The sequence below is a fragment of the Etheostoma spectabile genome, chromosome 11 (assembly GCF_008692095.1).
Source record: "Etheostoma spectabile isolate EspeVRDwgs_2016 chromosome 11, UIUC_Espe_1.0, whole genome shotgun sequence".
NCBI classification, from domain to species: domain Eukaryota; kingdom Metazoa; phylum Chordata; class Actinopteri; order Perciformes; family Percidae; genus Etheostoma; species Etheostoma spectabile.
The window spans coordinates 14589866-14607544 of record NC_045743.1 but is presented as its reverse complement, the minus strand read 5'-3'; the positions used below and the strand labels follow the sequence as shown (position 1 = coordinate 14607544).

General features: G+C 40.0%; 1 protein-coding gene and 1 long non-coding RNA gene across 3 annotated transcripts in view; one reads left to right on the top strand and one right to left on the bottom strand.

Moving 5' to 3' along the window:
• Window positions 1-17679, bottom strand: part of thsd7ba (thrombospondin, type I, domain containing 7Ba) — a 190109-nt gene that overhangs the window by 15300 nt on the left and 157130 nt on the right. The window contains exons 17-20 of one of the 2 annotated variants that reach the window (XM_032529739.1): window positions 9321-9326; window positions 7231-7364; window positions 5340-5496; window positions 548-692 (exon numbers count right to left, since the gene is read on the bottom strand). In XM_032529739.1, the coding sequence (XP_032385630.1) occupies window positions 548-692; window positions 5340-5496; window positions 7231-7364; window positions 9321-9326 (442 nt within the window). The remainder of the gene's footprint in view (window positions 1-547; window positions 693-5339; window positions 5497-7230; window positions 7365-9320; window positions 9327-17679) is intronic. The other variant, XM_032529741.1, reaches the window with a different exon arrangement.
• Window positions 6439-14899, top strand: LOC116698030 (uncharacterized). Its single transcript, XR_004334098.1, has 3 exons — window positions 6439-6586; window positions 7914-7923; window positions 14889-14899. It is a non-coding gene; the product is annotated as an uncharacterized LOC116698030 (long non-coding RNA).

The following is a 17679-nucleotide window of genomic DNA, read 5'->3' as shown; positions in this document are numbered from 1 at the left end:
GCACACACGCACACACACACACACACACACACACACACACACACACACACACACACACACACACACACATTACATTGTATTTAGCTGACGCTTTTATCCAAAGCGACTTCAAACAAGTGCATTCAACCATGACGGTACAAACTCAGAACAGCAAGAATCACATAGAAGAACAATAGTAAAGTACAATAGCTTCAAATAAGCCAAAATACAAAGTGCCATATGTAAGTGCAAAATGTAAGTGCAATTTTCTTTTTTTATAACCATCATCTTCTTAGCCAAGATGCAGTCAGAAGAGATGTGTTTTTAGCGTGCAGGGGAAGATGTGTAGACTTTCAGCTGTCCTGATGTCAAGCTCACTTCACCATTTAGGAGCCAGGACAGAAAACAGTGGAGTGATCAGGTGTCCCTTGCAGTGAGGGAGCAGCAAGCAGATTGGCCAATGCAGAACGGAGTGGACGGGATATCCATCGATACCCGTGGATAACCCTACATTAGTCTCACTCAGCTCCTTTATTCTAGCTCAGACCTGCTGTGCAGATCGTCCTACCTGACACTGTGTACTGGTAGGAGAAGCAGGTGCTGTTGAGGACGCAGGGCTCTGACTGGACTAGCTCTGGGCAGCCCGAGTTCTCTGAGGCTGGGAGGCGGAGGATGTGTCTGCTTCTGTTCCTCGCTGTTCCTTGGTCACAATGCTGCAAAACAATGACAGCATCAACAAAAAACATGTCATTGTCAAGCAAGCAGGTTTATTTTCAGAGATGCGGGGGGTGGGAAGTAGCAGATTGGATTCGAGGGGTGCTTCAGCCAGCCAAAGAAACTGAAATTAAAAATTTAGCTGCAGTTGTTGCTCTTACAAAATCAATTTCTTGATTTTGAAAAAGGGATATTTAGGATATAAATGTCCTGTGATTGAACCATTTAAATTACAATACATAAATAAAAAACGTCAACTAAGTGAAATTGAAACTTGAATGTTACATATTTAGGAGAAGCATTGCAATTTGTAAATTGTGCCTGTCCTTTCCACCCTATCCAAGCACACTTTAAACCTCTTCTGGCAGGAAAGAACTAAAGGCAATTACAAGCCACCTAAAATCTGTATACTGGCGTTTATGCCAAATCCAACTTAAAAACTAAATATGAAGACCCAAGCCTCATTCTCACAGAGTTTCCCTTCGGGGATCAATAAAGTATTTCTGATTATGCCTCTTTTGCCAGCGAAACATCATCACCCTAACCCTTTTTACATAATTAGGTTTTACATGTAATGTAAACTTAGTCTCTGGTAGAAAGTTTCACTGAGATAACCTGGTGTAATTGGCCAACAACCCGGAAGTGTTGTTTTAACACCAGTCTTACTGTGTGTCATGATGGGCATGGAATGATAAATTAACATTTAATCATCTAATTATTTTAAATAACTTACTCATCAATAATGTTTTATCCGCCTTCATCAACCCATTTCTGCTCTTGAAAATACAATATGCTTTGGATAAAAGCGTCAGAACGTAAATGAATAATGAAAAATGTAAAAGTGTTTTTTTCTTTTAAAATGATACATTATCTATACAACTATGATGTATTATCTTATACTTATGATATAGCACATATAATAATTATAAAAAAGTATCCTAGATTCATGTATTGAAGCTCCAGTTAACATTTTTAACTTCAGAGTATGTGTTTCTTTTGTTTTAGACAAGGTGTTAATACTTTAGTGTCAACAGGCTGAGCTTTTCCAGTAAAGGTAATGCACATTTAGTGCCACAACTCTGCATAAACATTGTCTTATATCCCCCACTTGAGGTATTGGAAAGAACTAGGACACCTGTATGAATTGAATTCAACATTATTTGACACGCTGTGCTGGATGGGTTTTCCGACTGAAAGTCTGAATTATGTGCTGTATTTAAATGTGCTGTATTTATATAGCGCCTTTCCAGTCTTAACAACTGCTCAAAGCGCTTTTACATCTACAGGATACATTCACCATTCACACACATTCATACACTGTGGCCGGGGCTGCCGTACAAGGTGCCACCTGCTCATCAGATATACATTCATACACATTCACACTCCGATGCGCAGCACCGGGGGCAACTCGGGGTTCAGTGTCTTGCCCAAGGACACTTCGACAATGACTGCAGGGGCGGGGATCGAACCACCAACCTTCTGATTGGCAGGCAACCGCTCGACCACTGAGCCACAATTATCCTGCAAAGGAAGCTGAATCCACTGCAATATTGACTTTTAGGTGGGGCAGTTGAAGGTAGATGAAGACAAGTGTGATATTAATTGAGTGATTGATTTTGAGAACTGTAAGAGAGCCACATTTAACAAATGGTAGCATGCATATCACTCAAGTCCCACTACATGGAAATGGACATGTGTGAACAGAGAAGCAAAGGAAAAACATGTGGTATGTGGAGCATCTGTCAGCTCTGAGGGAAGAGGAAAGATTCTACTGATAAAGGTCTTTGCGTTGAGCTGCATTTGTCCCTCTGCTCCTGACGCATCATGCCACGCACCTCAATCACTGTCAGCTCCTAATGAGGGACCTTTGAGCGAGGCTCATGAATCAGCCGCGCTCATTTTGCCCCTAATGTTTCCACACAACCATGCACACGCAAATCCTTTCATCTGCATGCTCAACTGCGCCTTTAGCTGTTGACAGATTAGAAACAGTTTCAGAACAATATTTTTATGCATATGTATTGAACATACTGCCTCACATTTTCACTCTGTCTCTGTCGCACACCCATACAGGGGATTGGGGATTCTTTGCCATGTGGAACCAACCCTGCAATCCTGACTTCAGTTAAAATAAGTTTGTGTTTAAAGACTGGTAGAAAACACTGAGTAAAATGAACAAAATGGGAAGTTGGCAAGACTAAAACCAAAGGATTTGGGCAAAAGAAATGGAGTGGAACTACTGGAACTGTTGGGTCCTTGTAAATTTTGTGGTCTAATGTGGTCTAGACCTACTCTATCTGTAAAGTGTCTCGAGATAACTCTTGTTATGAATTACTATAAATAAAATTGAATTAAATTGAGTTAGTTTAGTGGCTGCACTGTTTTGCTTGTTTGTCCTGTGCCCACCCTCTCCTTTAATAAAACCCAACCTAAAAGCTGACCCGAAGCTTAGCCAAAGTTCAATCATGAGGATTATGTTTTTCTCACTCATTCATTCTCATCGTTCTCGCTAAGTAGTCCTAGCAGATCTTGCCTTCTTTAGCAACTCTCTTTACCACCATAATCAGTGTCTAAACCCCAGAGGGAAATATCCTGAACTAATCAGTTTTTTAGCTCTACAATTTAAGCACTAGTTACTATATTCCCTAATATTTTCCAAAAAAACATAGTGGTATTGATAAATGCTGAATGTGTTTTCCTGTCTTACAGGTCAGGGTGGGCCATTTGTTTCCTGTTTTAATTCAGTTCCATTTGAAATCTATGGCGTTACCCTGAAGCCACTGAGTTGTTTGCAAATTCTTAAAATCAGCTCCATGAAAATTATAGAATAGCGTTTTTTTGCACTATAGGGCGCACTTAAAAGCCTTTTTAATTTTCTCAAAAACGACAGTTTCGCTTTATAACCCAAAGCCCCGTTATATTTGGGTTTAATTCGGTTTTTGCTTTCTGACCCCTAAGCGATTTTGTGTTGTACAAGGCGCTCACGGCGCTAAGTCAAAATGTTTAGTATGACTTTGGTAAACTACAAAAGCCGCACCGCTTGCCCCGCATTACGGCTACCGTAGACAGAGCTTTGCGGAGTATACATGCTGTGCTTCACCAAAAATATTCAGTGTGTGCATAAGGACCCCAAAATGGCACTGTCAAAGACACGCTTACCGCGGACTTCAAACTCAAGGCTATCAGTCACGCAGTTGAACATGGACTAGAGGCTGCGAGAGAATTCAAAATTAATGAAACAAAGGTACGGAATGGGGGAAGCAAAAAGATGACCTGCGCCAAGTAAAGAAACCACACGAGTTTCCGCGGGAACAAAGCAAGATGGCCACAGTTAGAGGACAATGAACAGGGGGTTATTTAACAGAGAGCAGCAGGTAGAAGCTTCTCTACAGTCTCTATTTGACTGAAGGCAAAAGCGTTAGCCGGACATGAATATCAGTATTGTGTTGTATTTTACGTGTTACAACTAAACAAGGTTGGTATTTATTGTGAATACGCTCATTAACGTTTGATAATGTTGAGAGTTACCGTATTGTGAACGCGTTTAATAAAGTTTGACTGACTGACTTATCTGACTGTTTTTTTTCCGCTTAATGCGCGTTATAGTCCGGTGCGCTTTATATACAAAAAAAGATCGAAAATAGACCATTCATTGATAGTGAATCAACCTTACAATCTAGTGCGCCCTGTAGTGCAAAAAATACGGTAGATGAAAAAACACAAACATCCACTTTTGGCAGCCAGGCTGGGGAATAATTAAATTACAATAAATTACAAAAGTCTAATTGCATTGCACCTAAACGAGTTGATAAACTGTGTACTGAAAGTGTATCCTATAAGCAGGATGTAAACACAAAAATTGAATGCAGTTTGTGCTTCGCCATGAAGACTGCTCTGGGTTTATACTCAATACTAGAAGAAGAAAGAAATTGTATTCTGTTTTAGAGGGTCTTGGAACTAAACACAATCTTCCATTATTGCATTTTTATTGACATAGTTGGCTTCAACTAAAACAAGGCTATGGGTAAGGAACATAATTGGCCATTTGGTGGAGATTTTTTGGTTATTAACCAGGATGCTTTCCTTCATCACTGTGCTACCTTCGGACCCCACAAGACTGCTGATCTCATCACAATCCTGAACACACTGCACACCAACCTCAACTGAGTCCAAGAATGGCCCAGGGCTATACAACTATCTCCAATGACAATGGACTAGCATGTTTTACACTAAGCACCCCTGTTTTACACTAACACCATCCATTTGTGAAAACAATTTCTCCTTCCGGGACATCAGGAAGTAAGATGTGTCTTTTCAAGATCTCCATCTTTCATCAGTGTCAGTCAGACGTCAAGACAGGTGAGGGTGAGACATTATTGTCTTGGAGAAGAATGAACATATGTCAATATCAAGACGGATTCAGTGACTGGGCTTTCTGTTTGAAAACACGGTGGGTTAATACTGTGCTGTTATTAAAAAAACCCGGAAGATCCTCTATTCAATAGCTCTCATTGCCAATGGCTTATCTAGCCAATTTACCCTAATGTTTGCATACATGCTGTTGATTATGGAAACATAAATAATCCCACTTGGCACACGACCTGTCAACCAACCAAGAAAACGGTCACTAGATTATTGCTTCTTACCAGAGGGCAGTTGCTCCAAGGTCCCCAGGGTGCCACAACACAGTCATTGGGGCAGGCCAGAGAGCAGACCTGGGCTCTGGGGGGCATTTCCTCCGGATCACACAGACTGTCTTCCAAAGTACTGTTCTTCCCACTCGCTGTTTCCTGCTTCACACACCTAGCAGAGGAACAGATGCAGCTATATAACTAGTCTCTGGGGCACTACTTACTGGGTCCTTTTTTGAGTTTCCAAACACATTTCTAAGTTTCTGACTTAAAATAGATTTCACTCCTCTCCCAGGTGAAATTTTGCAACTCAGTCATTTCTAAAGGGGCTCTAAAATGTGTCTGGGTTCTCTAAACATGGGTTCAGAAAGTGTATTAATTGTTTTTACTACAGTACATAAATGACAGCACTGGTTGTTTTTTCCATTGACTTCAAATGCTTTTTGGGGAGCAACCTATTTGGATGTACCAAGCATGTGACTTTGACTTTTTAGCAACAGTCTACATTGGCTTCTCTTAGGTACTCTGTACGACACGGCTCTGCAACTTCATGTGATTGGTTGAAACAGCCATCTGTCAAGGGTCAAGAATCAGCCGCCAAGATGGCGGTGAAAAAAGTCACTGATGTTCTAGGCTGGATTTCTAAGCTGTTGGAAGGGCTACAATCACACTGATGCCTCTCTGAAAAGGCCTGATCAGCTATCAGGCTGAAAACTGAACAGAATGAGGCTAGGTGAAAGCAATGCAGCAATGCATATTGGAGATTCCATGACTTGGTTTTTGGATTCAGAATTATTTATCTTACAAATACACTGAAAATCCGTGATAGCTTAAAAAGCTTCTGGGTGGCCTACAATCACATTGAGGAACTTGTTGAAAATGTCTGCTCCTTTTCAGCAGCTATGTGGTTGATTGAGACCAGATTTAGATCTGTGGCTGTGACTAACACCTTAGGCCGGCTACACACTGGATGCCTTGAGCGAGCGTGTCAGCTTTGTGGCGTGTCCGTTTTTATTTTGGCTCCCATGTCAACAGGTCAGAGCTTACACACTGCCTGCATGACACGCACGGCTTATGCTTGGCTCGAGCCGCGCCGAAAAGACAGAATAAATAGAACTGACATGCAAGTGTGTTGGAAGCGTTTCCAGGCTAAATAGAATACGAAAAGATGTTTATATGTCATTTCGACACAAATAAATATTAATAAATGACATGTTCATGTTTGAAAGTCTCCAGGTTTTGACATCAATGCTGATTTAAATGTACTAAAAAAAAAATAATTTGGTGTGACGATCCAACATCAGATAGGCTTACAATATAGGCTCTTTAAAGTGACAAAAGGTTTTTAATGTTATTGAAATAAACAGATAGTCCACTTACCCATTTTTCAGTTTGAATCTCTCGGCACTATGCCCCGAGATAGCCCTCCCTGTACATCACCTAGCAGAAGCAGCGCGGCTTGAGGACACATTTCTGGTGTGTAGAACATCCATGCAGCTGACACGCAACAGAAACTCCAGCCAGTGCGTAGCTGGCCTTAAGGCAGGCTTATATTAAACAAGACCATTTAGGTTGCTTTTAAGTGCACAATAACACCGTTGCCCAGTTTGATATTTCCGATGGTGCGTAAGCCAAAACTAACACCTGTACATGCTGCCTGCAGGGGAGATCAAGACTTCACTGCTTTCCTCTGGGGCTATTTTAAGCACCACTAAAGAGGGCACTACAAAAAGGAACTGCTTCCTCTCATTAGAAAGCAGTAGTTCGTTTTGACTGTTGTTTGTCTGGCATTGCAAGTGTCAGGTCCAATGAGTGTGCCAGTTACAGGAACATTGCCAGTCTTCCCCTCCCTGTGTGTTTTGCAGTGCCAGGCTTGCAGTCTGCCAAGCGGAAGCCGCTCACTGACCTGATCTTACGGCTCTGGACTCCCTCCCCGCAGGCTGGCAGGTCGTCCACAGTGTTGATGGTACAAATGGACCAGGGCTCGACCCTCCACTCGTATTGGCTGCATTCAATGTGGCAAGGTGCTGCCTCGTACACCTGCATGTGTGCATGTGCAAACACACATATAACAGACACACACACAAGGAAAGGGACACACACAGGGATTATAGAAAAAAAACTGAAAGTGGACATGCATCAAAATCCGTTACACACACACAAACACACACACACACACACACACACACACACACACACACACACACACACACAGACACACACTTGATATATTAGGGAAGACATATGGGACACTTTTACATTTCATTGTACACTAAAGCGGTGTTGATATGGTAAAACCAGTATCCATTTGTGCTTTCATTTTGTACATCTAATAATAAAAGACATATAATATATACTGTATATATATATATATATATATATATATATATATATATATATATATATATATATATATATATATACTATACATAAACACACAAGTATACATGCTATACATGTCAACATGCTGTTTAAGAACACAACATAGTATTCTCTTATTGTATGTATTTTTAACAATAAACACTTATGTATATGCATATTGCTTCGCTGGGACATTTTGAAGTTGACACTACTCCCAATTAAGAGAAGAATCATTATGGTGTTGCCAAAGATGCTGGAGTTTGATATCAGGATCATGTGATTATGCGCAAAGGATTACACTGTATCAGAAATAAAAGAAATGATCAACCCTCAAACTAGAAATAGTGCAGCTTTTACCACAGCGGGGCTCTGAACTAACTGATGGGCACTTAACGTTGTTAATGCTACCACTGCAAAAAACTACAAGAATGTCTTATTATTATTATTCATACTGAAATAAAACTCATGCATGATATGGAGAGAACAGCATGCGTGTTGTGAAAAACAACAATAACCATGGCAATAGGCCCTTCAGATGAGAATGTAATTAGCTGGATATTGAGCCAATTCACTTCTTCCCACTCAACCAGTAACTCTGGCATGTCTGTATAACAAAGGAAACAGCCAGCGCAGTGCTCCTGTAAACACATGTTTACTCTCAATCTATGTAACCGTCTGCCACAGTAAAAGGTATACTCTAGAGGACAATTTGTGGGAAAAGCTATGACAAGCTGTAATGGGTGCCTGTAAATGTGTGTGTCTAGGTGCATGTATGTGTGTGTGCAGACTATTCAGAGAGAATGAGTGTTGAGTATTCCCTCCCCTACGGGCCACACAGATGCCTATTACACACCCTCATCATCTCCCATCTGTCCCTGCAGATGCCCTTGCAGGGTAAACTGGCAACTGCTCTGCTCCCACTTTATCCACTCCTACTGTAGAAACAGCTAATTTTTATCACCATGAAAAGAGAAGAAAAAATGTCAGCAATATATAAACTATTTATTGAGCATTGACACCATTTGTTTAGTGAGAAATTATGGGAACGCAGCACTTACCAAATGGGTTATAGTGCCACAAAACATAAGGTGCCAGATAGATATTTAATCATTTGTTGGCAGGTTAAAGATGGTGCACACGGACACACAGAGCAGAATAATACTGGATTTGCTCCTAAATACATCTTAGGTCACATACATGTACGAAGAGCTGTCATCGCAGAGGATTGAGGAATAGGCTATCAGTTAGAATCAGCTGTTAGAGACTGGATTCCCTCGTTGGTTTTACGCTATATGTGCAATCAATCTCCATCTTTTGCTCTTTTGAAATAAAATATTTATTTTTTGGGATAAGCAATACAAAAAGGATCTTACCTAGCTCCATTTCTTTGAGGTCACTCTTAAAAGCTTTATCGATTATTCATGTCAATCTGAGTCCCTCTTAGCAGATGGAATATCATCCAAATGCACGTCACATAAATGATTACCATCCATGTAGAACTCTCTCCAATCAAACTATTGTTCTTTCTCTCTACAAAAAGGGTCACAGGAGTCTATGTGACTTGGACAGATCTGGCATGCATTTTGTCTTCATTAGCTAATAGCAGAGTATATGTACAGAATGAACAACACTGACCTGAGCCTGCGTGGATGTCCATATTAGCAGTGCAAGACAAGCCAGAAGTTGGGTAGGGGAGAGAAGAACAATGATATGGTCATTAGTTTAGATTTTGCCTGCAGTGACACAAATGTATAGTTTTGCCTAAATTTGATTTTTTAGTTGTTGGAAATACTGCATTCTGCTCTGTGTTTCATTAATCAGGGTACAGGATGATTAAATACTTCATCATCTGCAGTGAATCTAGCAGCCCTGGACATTTTGCCAAACTGAATGATTTTAAAGTGCTGCAGTTGGTTGCAACAGCTGTGCAATGGCCAGACCTGCAGCTGAAGGCAACTCCGAGAAATTAATTTGTCTGGAGATGGTGAGAGGGAAGTCAGCGTGAATGAGCATATGCTCACAGAGGCTGTGTGCTCTGTATCTAAACAAGGTTACTAAAAGAAACTGTTATGTTGTTGGCAAGACAACATTCAGGCTGTCCTGACTTATTTTTTCAAACTAAAAGGGGCATTCAAATAAAATCCTCTGACCCAAGACAGGACTAAAATGTGCTGTAGACATAGAGACCTTTGAACTGGACATTTACTGGAAACAATGCTTGTTTGAGCCAAATACAGTATGCTTCATGCAGTGACAAATTATCATAGCAAGAGCATGCATCCATGTATATGCTGCAAAGCACTCTGGACGCCAAATCAGTCACTTTCTCCATCTTCATTTATTCATTCATCTGCAAATGAATGAATGAGACAAGCTCAGGACCAGGTTTAATTTATCTTCATTTCTGGTCAAGAGGAAATAGGTAATGGTCACTAAATTTACAGACCCAAGTTTATACAAAATAGTATCTGTTCATTGAAATTGCCAAATGCATGGCATGTAAAGTAAATGGCATTATTGTCAAACTCTCTTAATTGCTGTATGATCTTATGTTTTTTGCTTTGATTCAAAACAAACAAACAAACACACCTGCTACAACTTGATGCAAACCCCATGCACACAGACGTACATACTGTAAATACACACTGTGGGTGCCTACACAGTGATGCATGTGCATACATATGAAGAGAATATACACACATATAAAAATAAACACACGTGTAAAATGACACGTCAACTGCCAACAGGCAGAGAGAAAATGGAACAGCAAGCCTCAAAGAGGAGCACTTTCATCTATAATCACTTTCATAGTGTGACTACAACTTTAAATAAATAGCGCTGCTGTCAGCAGGCCCCTGGATGAGTTAGAAAACAATGGCTCCTCTGAGAAAAAGTGGGATCCTGTCCCATGTGATGATGACTTCTCAAACATACTAATGAAATGAACAGGTGAACATGTAATGCAGCCATTACGATTACTGCCTGTGTGAGTTGGATGCCTGTTTATGCTCAGGAAAGACATGATGCTACGCAACAAATCCTTGGTTTTGCTATAAAATTGAAATCTAAGCTACTGTAGATGATGGAGATGAGAGACAATAAGATGAAATGCATCCACAAGGCCTACAACATTGAAAAAACCTAAATCACAACAACAAAATCCATAATAACCAACAACAGCAACAATAGACTCTGTACCAAGGCAATTAGAAGTCTGAGTTTGTGATCTGCTCTTAAGCCCTGCTGACACAGTGATCCCTTCACACTTCCTGATGATTTAAGACTGGGGGGATAACATAGATGATTTCCTGAGGAGAGCATGATTCTGGCATGAGAAAAAAATAGGATCAAGTCACTCATGGTATTCTACACACAGCTTGAAATATATAAAGATCTTATTCTACAGGAACTTGACATAGCTACTTATGTGCAGGAATCACAGCAGCAAGCTTTTCCTGGCACACATACAGTAACAACATGAACATGTTTGGTATCCGTCAACAGCTTAGTATTATTGTGCTATAGGACTGTATTTAAATGTGTAGTATCAACATGTTGTGTCTCCATTATATACAAGAAACAATGAACTTTGAATTTTCAATCAGCTGTCAATCCTTCCATGTTATCAGTGTCACACTAACAGCCCCACTTGGCTCTGAGAGACACGTCTATACAATAACTGCTTTAAAATTAATTTTGATCTTTGTTTACTGAGTTGGTTCACATAGCATATTCTCGCTCTCCTACTGTCTTCCAACAGGGTCTCTTACCACCAAGGACGTCAATGAACCAAAAGCCTTACTAGATTTATATCTGACCTCCTTAGACTGCAGGGCAATGGCATGACTTTCCATAATTACACAAATGATTTGGCTATCAAGCTCTAGTTTCAGCTCATAATTTCCTTTACTCACTTGCTTTGTAATCTATTACCACAGCACAGCGCAACAAGACAGGAGTGTATGAGCAGAGACATTTGCAAGCACTTAACCTCACATCCACTTTTAATAATAGCCATGGTCAAAGATCTTTTGTCCAGAATGAGCTCCCTCCCCTATTATATCAGAGCCAATACCTCTATTTCACAGTTCAAATTAGTACCGTACATGAGCAATTTGTACTTTGAGGAAAAAACTCACATCAACAATGAAATCCCTGGCAAAGTCACAACACAGTTTACCATCACAACAACCCCTGCAGGACCTGTCTGGGCCCTTTCGTCTTACATTTCTTCCTGTTAACTGTGAATTTTACTGTCTATCTCTTTGTCTAGTATTTCTATAATTGTATATTTTGTGGTTGGCACAAGAAATGGGTACAAGATGGACATGTAAGAGAGTAGGAATTGCTAGATGTTAGTGTTGATACTACTAAAAAGAACTACAATACAGTCACATTTAGATAAATGCAAATAATACATTTTATTGAACTAATGTACACTAAAAACTGGCAAAATGTGCATTGTGTCCTTTGAAAATTGGCATGTATTAAATATTTTCCCTGACACTTAATACAATTAGTTTTTCTACTCAACAGAAAGAAGATGTGATTAACCTTTGTATCTGAAGTAAATACTTTGGATTATCTGGGTTGCTAGAGGCTTTAAGCAAAGATAGAGAGGCTCCAAAATGTAGCGTTCCTGGTTGGCAGCGCTTCAGTCTGCCTTAATAATATGCATGATTTGAAATGCAAGGAGACACCTCTTTTTTTGGGCTGGGCCTACAGGGGGAGAATAACACATGCTCAAGCACTGCTCGACGTTAATTACACATCATTGTCCTTAGGTAGGTCCATCAGCAGTTGGCTCCTAAAATCTTTCATCTTAATCAAGGAGACAGATGAGTTTAGCACTTGGGTGCACTTAGATAAAAACAAGAATATTATCTTTTTATGATATGTGGGAATCATCCATTCTTTAGACATGCTCTGGGCTGTTCTGGGGGAATTAATATATGGACAGCATGGAGAATGATGACAGATTTGATTGTTGTGCCATCTGCTGTGGGCCATCTATAGCATCTATACAATCCCAATTTCTTTGGGAACTGCCTTATCTTTATTGAGAAAACTGCCAACTTCTCTCTCATAATAGAAAGTAATTAAATATAAAGCTCAAATTTGTTAAAATGTTGTTCTAAATGCCTCTCCCTGCCACAGTTTCTCCCAGGCTCCATCCTCTGATTCATTTTTTCTTCCTCTAATACTAAACCAGTTTAGAAAAAAATTAATTTGTAAATTTACTGCAAAACCTTGATGAATATTCCAGAGTGGTGAAGACAGAGGACCAAAAGCCATGCCTTGCTAAAACAAGCTAAACTAAGCCAAGAAAACATGAACCAGCAACCACTGTAAACACTGTTCAAAACACAGCAGTGGGGTGTAACATACAAAAACATTAGGCAGTTATAAATTCAAAATTAGAACATAATGTTAGTACAAAATTAAAGAGAGAAAGGGATTGAACAGAGTTGTACTTTTAGTTTGGTGAAAAAAACTCCCAATTGCACTTGAATAAAGTAATAAGCACAACAGCTTATATTGTTGAAAAACAGCGGTCCTGTGTACAGTTAACAACAGATAATGGTGATGGTTAGTGAGGCAGATACAATGCCAGATGTCTAAAGACAAACTGGAACCAACTTGTTTTTAAAAACACCTGAATGTTCTTGTTGCCTAATAATGCATGTCATTTTGTGGTTTAATGAGGGTAGCAATGGTTGTAGAGCCTCAAAATAGCAGGCAGGAGGTGTCAGTGTATCTGGAGCATCCTGGCACTGAAGGAGCTGCCATAAGCACTTGCTGTTCTACACAGTAGGTGGCAGGTGTTGCACTTCCTAGATAGTTTAGTCATCACTCTTTCAACCCTGCATACTTTAGGGTAAAAAAATAACAGAGCCAAACTCCCTCAGTAGTTTGAATAGTCTCACCAGAGACCAGACTTGTCTAGCCAACATGTCAAAATGTCCTTGAATGCTAAGCTCGTTAGGCCAGTGCTTTTCAGTATTTTACCTAGTGTGTTAGGGGAGTGTGTTGTCCACCAATAGCTCCGTGGTGAGGGGAGGTCCACCACATATCCACAAAATCCTACATGTTCTGTATTCTTGTGCAACAGTAATATAGCAGACACAACTTTGACTGAGTTGTTTGAAAGCTTTTGCAAATGTAACGTTCCAGATGATGAAAGGACAAAGGATAATGACCACTTCTTTCACTCTGACACATGGCTGGTTTGAAAACAGCAGCAGATAGCTGAGCACACCATGCAGGAGACTAAGGCAGGCAAGGAGAAGCCTTTCCAGACTCTTATGCTTGGATTGCAGAACTGACCACCCTGTGGCCATTCCTTAGCAATGTATCACCAACCATGAAGGGAAATATACTATCTAGTGAACTGAAGAGAACAGATCTCACCTGTTAGCCAGCATTATGCTAAGACACATCAGTATTGCAGCAGATACTGTATTAACTTATTCAAATTACAAACTTGAGTCTTGGCTTGGAGCAGAAAACATCTCCTCTATATAAAACAGCATTGATAAACAGCAGATGGTTATGAGTTGATTAAATGTGATCATAGTCTAGCAGCTTGTTAAACTCAAGAGTTTAACAAGAGCTCAGCTGTTTATGTCTAATTTATGACATGTGAACAGCAGAGCAAGCTGTCACAGAACCCAATGCTTTTGAGTTGATAATGGTTCTCTTGTGCTGATTTGTGTGGAGAAATCTGAATGTCATCCCTTAAGGGATATATCAAAGGATTTAAAGCCAATTAACAAGTATTCCCCTCTACTAGTAACCTCAGTTTAACAGGCCAAGAGGAAGCTTACCACCTCCACACCTCCAAACTGACCACATGCACACATGAGAAGTCAAAATGTACTGCTGTTGTAACCAATAGCGTGACGCATCTCAAAAATAAAAAAAATGAAAATAAAAAATACTGGGCATGGGAAGTGAGACGACCCCTTTGCTCCAGGTGTGGCTGTTTTGCTGGCGGCTCTTTGTCTTGCAGGATACGGCTCAAGGCACAGGATCTTTGATAACTTGATGAGCCATGCCTGGGCCCGGTGTGGATGGACATTGAAACTCACTGCAGCAGCTGTTTTTGGTTTTGTTTGCTACAGACATTCCCACACACCCATAAATGCATAAATGACTGATTCTACTTGTCTTCTATTTTCTTCTGTAAATAAATGCCTATAGTATTTTCAAATGGTTTGTTTTGGAGACATACGTACGTACAGCATATCCACACCATAAGAACTTTGCATCAGCAGTCTCATAACTTACTGACATTTGCTAAACACACAAACACCGAGCGGAACTAAGCCAAGACACCTAAATGATGAAGTAAGCACTACACATGCAACAAATGCTTGATTTGGTAAAGTAAATCAGCGAGTTTTGGAACTCAACGTTGATACATACAGTGAATGAAACCATTTGTAAGACTTGCAATGGTCCCAAGCCTCCAACAGCAGGAAAACATTGACTTCTGCCTTGAAGTGTGCAGTTGTGGGCTAATATCAAATGAGTAATTTCTCAGAGTCGCAGAATGCTGTCAGCCGCGCTGAATGAAGAGCTCACACGATTATGTCCTTTGTAAATCTGTTCTGAAGTGGCATGATCAAACTGCAGGCGTGCAGGCATGCTGATCAAAAGCCGTTTAGAGAATCAGCAGATAGGTGGAGAAAAAGAGTAAGAAGAGCGAGACAGAGGAGTGCATTGCATATGAACATAGTGCACTGGACATGCACATAGTTCATATACATAATGGCATACTGTGCGTCAGGTTTGAGCATCACTTAAGTTGTCTATCTGAAGCTTGCAGGCTTGCCATGAGCAGCTGATGCGCATTTCTGTTCTATGATTCATAGTTATGTTCTTAATATTCTTAATGTTTGCCAAATCCTGAGCAGTGAACTATATATATAACTTAATCATTAATATACTGTATATATATATATATATATATATATATATATATATTATATATATATATATATATATAAATGAATACTTATATAACTACAGTACAGTACGTAAGTATTAATTATGTTCTTCTGAACTCTACTCTGGCTAATTATTATTATTTACTCACCAGAAATACATTTACAACTGAGAGGTTGAATCAAGGCACAAATAGCCATGAAGCTTAATAAAGAGTCATTCATTCTCAAATAAAAGCACATTCTCTCCGTCTACACAGTATGTGGCATTCAACAAAAGCAGTCAGTTGAACAGAAAGCATTACAGCAGACCATCTTAGTTAACCAATCTTTCCACTTCCACTTTGACCTGCAGTTGCAACAAGCAGATGGGCAAGAAGGATCTTTCTCCAAAGAACAGGGCCAGTGTGGCTCCAGGCGTCAATACAATGAAAAAAGATCTATGTGACTGGCACAGTGGCTGGCAACCATTCAAGACAGTTCTGTTAAATGATATGGAAATAGTGCATCAACTACTTGATATCTCAGCATTTGGCGGCAAACACATGTGGGAGTTTTGATAAAATTCAAATGTCTCCTGTAATTATAGATCCCATTTGTGTGCTCTGCCTTGACGTCTGTGAGCTCTCTGTGGCAGTCTATCAGGGAATCTTGTATTCAAATATGGGCTACAAATAGCTGTACTGTAAAATCAGTTTGTGAAGATCCATCACGTCATCAACATTTGGCTTTTTGCAGCTATACTTAATTTATAATATATAATTTAAGAAAAATGGGATGTATAATTCAAAGTAAATTATATTACTATGTTTTTACTTATTAAAACATATTTTTTACAGGCATGTCTAATTCATCTTTACTTCTACTGTACTTGTACTTAAATGCAGCTGTTATATGTCTAGAATGAAAAAGAAGAGGTATTTAATGGCTTGTAAACTGGGAACATCACTTAATCCAATAAAGAGCAGGGCAAGCCTTATTACAGCCCCATGCACACCGCTTCAACATGTGAAGAAGTCAAACTTGACAGATTGACATTGATGATTGATAAGCTATGACTAGACAATTGCCATGCTGGGGAAGGGTTCACAGTTTATTGTAAACACACCTACAATACAATTAGTAGCGTTCCAATAAAAGCTGGTTCTTTGTTTTCTTCCCACTTGAACCTGAAGGGGGCCACAAGATCGATAATGACAGGTTTTCAGTGAGGCGACGCATTAATTATTCATCTTGATTACACTTGCTCTTGATTGTCTTTTACAAATGCAGGGAATATTACAGCACGATTAACAGCACACTTACAGTTTACTTTACAGCCCAACTCCCCCACAGTCTGTTGGACACTGGGGCCATTTCTGCTCGTTATTTTCACAGTGGCACTTTTTCATTCTCTCCGTCTCCCTCTCTATCTCTCTCCCTATCTTACTTGCTCACTCAACCATGTGATGAGAGGATGAATTGTGGTGCACTGTAAATTCAGCTCTGTCAAGCCAGTCACTTCTGGCCGTGCCTTGAGGGGAAACTTGTGCAGGTGGGAGCGAGCTCGGAGAATACTTCACATTGGCCAATAAGAGAGCAAGTGTTTGTGAAGAGAGGAAGAGAGCCATTAGGAATGTGAATATTCTTTGTCACGCTGCACCCTAACAGAGACTAAATGAAGTACTAAGGACCAAGTATGTGGGCTAAGCGGTGAAGGGCACTGGCTCAAGGAGAAAGCAGAAAGGAGAACGTTTTTTTTGAGACCCTGACAAAAAGTCTCTTGTGACTATCTGGAAGTTTCCTTGTTTAACACAACAGAATTGCCTATTGAACGGGAGTAGAGGTTATAGTATCTTTCCACCCACACCTCGGACAGATGTACTTCACTTTAAATGGCCAATTTGACATTGTTATCAATGAGGCCTTGTCCACCCTCAGGGTAAATCAGCGAGGGCATTGGCAACAGTAAGCTCCAATTTTATTGGCGAGAGGTTATTCCAAGACATTACTACAGGGTCATATAGACCTTGTTAGTGGACACTTAACCATCTGTACATGACTCT